At 33.1% G+C, this 5,911-nt stretch overlaps 1 protein-coding gene and 1 pseudogene across 2 annotated transcripts; both read left to right on the forward strand.

Moving 5' to 3' along the window:
* The first annotated feature begins 27 nt into the window (after positions 1-27).
* Positions 28-576, forward strand: LOC108743829 (annotated as a pseudogene).
* A 223-nt stretch (positions 577-799) lies between these two features.
* LOC108735046 (malate dehydrogenase, cytoplasmic-like) lies at positions 800-5,269 on the forward strand. Of its 2 annotated transcripts, none has more exons than XM_025979633.1 (6): positions 800-988; positions 2,612-2,714; positions 3,070-3,229; positions 3,453-3,655; positions 3,761-4,080; positions 4,188-5,269. In XM_025979633.1, the coding sequence occupies exons 1-6, from the start codon at positions 962-964 to the stop codon at positions 5,184-5,186; spliced, it is 1,812 nt and encodes a 603-aa protein (XP_025835418.1). In that variant the 5' UTR covers positions 800-961; the 3' UTR covers positions 5,187-5,269. The 2 variants fall into 2 exon arrangements, with proteins under 2 accessions (XP_025835418.1, XP_025835417.1); XM_025979632.1 differs by lacking the exon at positions 800-988 and adding an exon at positions 2,347-2,535.
* The last annotated feature ends 642 nt before the right edge of the window (positions 5,270-5,911 follow it).

Below are 5,911 nucleotides of genomic sequence, written 5' to 3' on the forward strand. Positions count from 1 at the left end.
CCCAAAGAGAATTTCACTGCAGTTACCATGCTCGACCATTTAAGAGCGCAAGCCCAAATTGCTAGGAAAGTTGGAGTCCGCCCTAACGAGGTGTTCAATGTAATCGTCTGGGGTAATCAAGGGTCCAACATTGTCCCCGATGCTAGCAATGCAGTTATAAGTCCAAAAAATTCACAAGAAAACATTCCTGTAGCCGAAAGAGTATCAAAAGAATGGCTTGAAAACGACTTTATCACAAGTGTTTGTAACAGGGAACAGAAAGTGGTTAAATATAGACAAATGAATTCAGTTTTTCCATTGGCTAAAGCCGTCGCCGATCACATTCGTTATTTATTTAAGGGAACTGAACCTGGAAGGTTCGTCTCTATGGGTGTGAGTAGTGGAAAAAAGGGACGTTATGGAGCCCCACCTAATATAATTTTTTCATATCCTGTTGTCACTCGTGGTGGAAAATATTGTGTGACACAACAATTAACTGTTAGCGATTGCCACAAGCAGTTGATGAATGAGTCGGCTGACGAATTAATGAAACACAAAGAGGAAGCGGCAAAATACATCTCCTTACCTAAAGAATAATAAACACAAATATTTTGCTGTCTGAAAATATTTGGAATAATTCAAATGATTTCTCAACAAATTTTACAATTATATTACCTGTAGTGGATTTCAATACAAATGTAAATGGATTTTCATGATTAAATAAAATAAATTCTCTAACATTTGGATTTTATAAAAGCTTTATTTTATGTTACTTATAAAATAGATTGAATTTTTAAAATCTCAGTAGCCTTTTTTTGAAATGTTAACCAAAATTGTTGACAATATTAATAAACTCGGAAATTTTATTTAAGTAGTAAAAATGGGAAAGGATGGGGGGCAGTCTTTCTGGAGGTCGGTCAATCTATACTTACGATTTTAAAATATGTTTGTAAGAAAACTGTAAGTGTCTCATTTTAAAGAAATGGCCGAATGCCTTACGAAACGTCAGGTATATTATTTATATCAAATAATTATTTAATTTATTGTGATAAAATGTGAGGATTCATTGAGATGAAAGTTTTTAGCTTGTATGTAGAATAAACGAAGTAGAGAAANTATAATTTCTTTTATTTTGATTATAGAAACCATTAAAAATTCTGCTAACACAAGCTGCAAGTAGCGTTGGCTATTCTCTTGCTCCTCTATTATGTAGCGGAGAAACTTTCGGTGAAGATCAACCAATTGTATTGCATCTGTTTGATAGCTCAGAAAAGGCTTTGAAAGGACTTCAAATGGAGCTGATAGATTGCGTTTATCCACAACTCGTCGATCTAATTGTAACAACTAATAGAACAGAAGCTTTCAAAGAAGTTACTATAGCCATAATAGGGGAAGCACCCAACGATGGTACCGATGATCTAGCTAATTTAATACAGGCCAATGCCCCCATTTTAAAGGAAGATGGCGAATCTCTACGGGATTATGCAGACAAAAATGTGAAAGTTATTGTTTATTGTAGGCCAGTTAACATTAGTACCATCATTTGTTCTGCTTTTGCTCAAACCATCCCCAAAGAGAATTTCACTGCAGTTACCATGCTCGACCATTTAAGAGCGCAAGCCCAAATTGCTAGGAAAGTTGGAGTCCGCCCTAACGAGGTGTTCAATGTAATCGTCTGGGGTAATCAAGGGCCCAACATTGTCCCCGATGCTAGCAATGCAGTTATAAGTCCAAAAAATTCACAAGAAAACATTCCTGTAGCCGAAAGAGTATCAAAAGAATGGCTTGAAAACGACTTTATCACAAGTGTTTGTAACAGGGAACAGAAAGTGGTTAAATATAGACAAATGAATTCAGTTTTTCCATTGGCTAAAGCCGTCGCCGATCACATTCGTTATTTATTTAAGGGAACTGAACCTGGAAGGTTCGTCTCTATGGGTGTGAGTAGTGGAAAAAAGGGACGTTATGGAGCCCCACCTAATATAATTTTTTCATATCCTGTTGTCACTCGTGGTGGAAAATATTGTGTGACACAACAATTAACTGTTAGCGATTGCCACAAGCAGTTGATGAATGAGTCGGCTGACGAATTAATGAAACACAAAGAGGAAGCGGCAAAATACATCTCCTTACCTAAAGAATAATAAACACAAATATTTTGCTGTCTGAAAATATTTGGAATAATTCAAATGATTTCTCAACAAATTTTACAATTATATTACCTGTAGTGGATTTCAATACAAATGTAAATGGATTTTCATGATTAAATAAAATAAATTCTCTAACATTTGGATTTTATAAAAGCTTTATTTTATGTTACTTATAAAATAGATTGAATTTTTAAAATCTCAGTAGCCTTTTTTTGAAATGTTAACCAAAATTGTTGACAATATTAATAAACTCGGAAATTTTATTTAAGTAGTAAAAATGGGAAAGGATGGGGGGCAGTCTTTCTGGAGGTCGGTCAATCTATACTTACGATTTTAAAATATGTTTGTAAGAAAACTGTAAGTGTCTCATTTTAAAGAAATGGCCGAATGCCTTACGAAACGTCAGGTATATTATTTATATCAAATAATTATTTAATTTATTGTGATAAAATGTGAGGATTCATTGAGATGAAAGTTTTTAGCTTGTATGTAGAATAAACGAAGTAGATAAATGTTTGGATAAATTGGAAGAAAAATATTTCAGATTAAAAAAAGAAAAATTAGATATAGAACAACTTTTAAAAGGTAGGTATGTGAAATTTTGAATAAAAGGCATTTTTCTTTCTTATTAAATCGTATAATACATATGATGCTCTTAGCTTACTACCCCATAAGGAATAACAAACAAATATGTAACTTTAAATTGAAAGTGACCGCACCATGTAGAAATATTTTTAAAGTAGACGCTATTTATCATTTCATTTAAGTCCCAAACAGATTTATTAATGATAAGCTCTGAAAGTGGAAAGAACTTTTATTACTTTCTTTTATTAACTTATTTGTTTGTTAACGTTTTAACTATTTTACTTATCTTGTGGTACATATATCATAATAGTGCCTAATGATTTTGGCTAAAAAATTACAAAAACATTTACTTTAGAAACAATATGTCAACAACATGCAGCTAAGAAGAAAGCGATTTGCTTAGCAAAGAAAAACAAACAACTTGAAAGAGAGTTGGCCGATATTAATGAAATGGCCCTTTTGGTTAAAGCAGAATGCAATAATGCGATAAGGAATAGTGTTGAAAAAATTAACAGGTACCATTGGGAATTAACAGCAGTAGTACAATAGTATTAATATATGTATCACGTAATTCATGAAATTTGCTGGTTTTTAATGTATGCCTCTAAAATATTTTTACTAATTCAAGAGCTAGTCCACATTGGCTAATTATTAAAAGTTAATATTTTATTCAGTTGACAAGAAATGGTAACCGGAAATAGTACCTAAAAGCTCATATTTTCTCTCTCTTTCATCCAGATTGCAAGCAAGAGCACATGAAATTGCATTGCAAAGTGAATATCTTAAATTGGAAGCAGCTGATTTACGGTGTGAAAAAGAACAGCTATTAATTAAACTGAAGTGTTTTCAGGATACAAAATCACAATTGCAGAGTGCATTAGAAACTGCACTTGATGAGAAATGTCAAATGTGTAAAAGAATACAGGAATTGGAAACATGTGGTTAGTTAAAAAGTTTCTCAAGATACACCTATGCGAAAATTTTTATTTTTTTTTTATAAGATATCGAGAAGTCATTAACGTTTAACATTTGATTATTTTACGTAGAACAGAATTATAAAATGGAAATCGATCGTTTGGTTCGATTATCTGTTAACCAAAGACGTGCACTGTGTGAGAATGACTCTTCACCAAATAATTCTCAAAATGTACCGATCACTTTGGAACCCAAAGAACAAGGAGAACCCATCAAAAAGTCTACACAACCTAAAGAACCCCTCAAGAAGCCCGTACAACTGAAAGATCTCGTCGGAAAACCCATACAACCTAGAGAATTCAATGGAAAACCCATACAACCCAAAGAACTTATCGGACAGCCCACACAACCTAATAAACATACCGAAGAACAAAAGTGTTCCGGAACATCGGTAAGACGAAATTTAACTTCATATGTTTTCTTCTATTTCATATAAGTACGTAATGTTTTAATAAATTTCGAACTATGCAATTGTAAAAGCCCCAAATTTACATTTAGTCAGAGCCACCTCCTCCAGAACCTATAAGAGTATTACTAACAGGAGCTACTGGACGCATATCCAACAATCTGCTGCCCATGATAGCAAAAGGGGATGTATTTGGTCCTGAACAAACTTTAATGATCCACCTTTTTGATATACCCGACAAGAAACAACAACTTCAAAGTTTAGTAATGGAGTTTCTTGATTGTGCCTACCCATTAGTCCAATGTGTGTTTTGTACCGACGAACTTGAAGATGCTTGCAAGGATGTAACTGCAGCTTTCCTCGTTGGTGCTAAGAGTCAGAGCCCAGGGATGGATGTAAGAGATCTTCTACCAGAAAATGCACCCATATTTAAAGCTCAAGGAGAAGCATTAGATAAAAACGCAAAGAAGGATGTGAAAGTTCTCGTTGTGGGAGATCCTGTTAATACCAATGCCCTAATTTGTTCAAAATTTGCTCCTTCTATCCCAAAAGAAAATTTCTCTTCTTTAAACAGGCTGGACCAGAACAGGGCCTCAGTACAAATAGCATGTAAAGCAAATGTGCCTGTTAGTCAAATTAATAACGTCATCATTTGGGGAAATCATTCGTCCACACAGGTTCCAGACGTAACCCAAGCTAAAATTAACTCACTACCAGTTGAAGATGTTATAAAAGACCAAACGTGGATTACAAATGAATTTGTTCCAACGATCCAACAAAGAACAAATATACTTTTGGAAGCTAAAGGGGAATCGGCTGCAATGTCGACAGCTAAAGCTGCTGCTGATCAAATGAATAACTGGTTCAAGGGGACTGAGAGTGGAAAGTTTGTGTCGATGGGCGTCATGAGTGATGGATCATATTGTGTGCCAAAAGATTTGATATTCTCCTTCCCTGTGGAAATTAAAGATGGGAAGTGGTTTATTGTGCAAGGACTTACTGTTAAGGATGAAATAAAGAAAATGATGGATGCAAGTAGAAGAGAGTTAGAAGAGGATAGAGACGCTGCTTTTAAAATATTAGGGAACTAATGTGCAAGCTAAGAGTTCTTTAACATACGTTAAGTATTATAAAACAGAATAAATTAATAAATCAAAAATACGTGATTTCAAAATATTTTTATTGAAAAGGAGATATATTAGAAATGAGTTTATTATGTAAGAATTGTAAGAACTTGCAAGAAAATGTTATAAATAATGAACAACTGAAAAAAGTATTAAAAAATAATGTAATTTATTTGTAAAATGTTCTTTTTATTTTATTTATGATTTTTATCGTCTTTCTGAAAATGACATGAGACTTGATAAGCTAAAAATTAATATCACCAAAATATTTGCTTACAACTTATATATGATTTGAAATTAAATTAAATAAACAAAAAGTAAAAAACCTTCGCCACCAAATTTACCAGGATTTGTCTGACATGTGTAACATACATCCAGAAAAAAATAAATCTTTCATAAATGGTGGTTGTAGGTTTTATTCAGTTGATTATCGGTATCATGATCAGTACTAAACTTAAGCTTAAAGTCATGGTGAGGGGTCCTATCTAAAACCTTATTTGATTATGTTCTCATTAGTTTATTGTTGTCTGATTAACTTTCTTTTTCTATTATGCTTCTAAAGTTATCGTTACTAAAAACAGACAATTAAAAGCGATATGTTTTTTCTTTTTGAAAAGGAATATTTTACATTTACACATTTTACTGTAAAGATATGACTAATGGCGGAACCAAACAATATGATTTTGAGCTTG

The sequence above is a fragment of the Agrilus planipennis genome, unplaced genomic scaffold (assembly GCF_000699045.2).
Source record: "Agrilus planipennis isolate EAB-ADULT unplaced genomic scaffold, Apla_2.0 scaffold1607, whole genome shotgun sequence".
Classification (NCBI taxonomy): Eukaryota; Metazoa; Arthropoda; class Insecta; order Coleoptera; family Buprestidae; genus Agrilus; species Agrilus planipennis.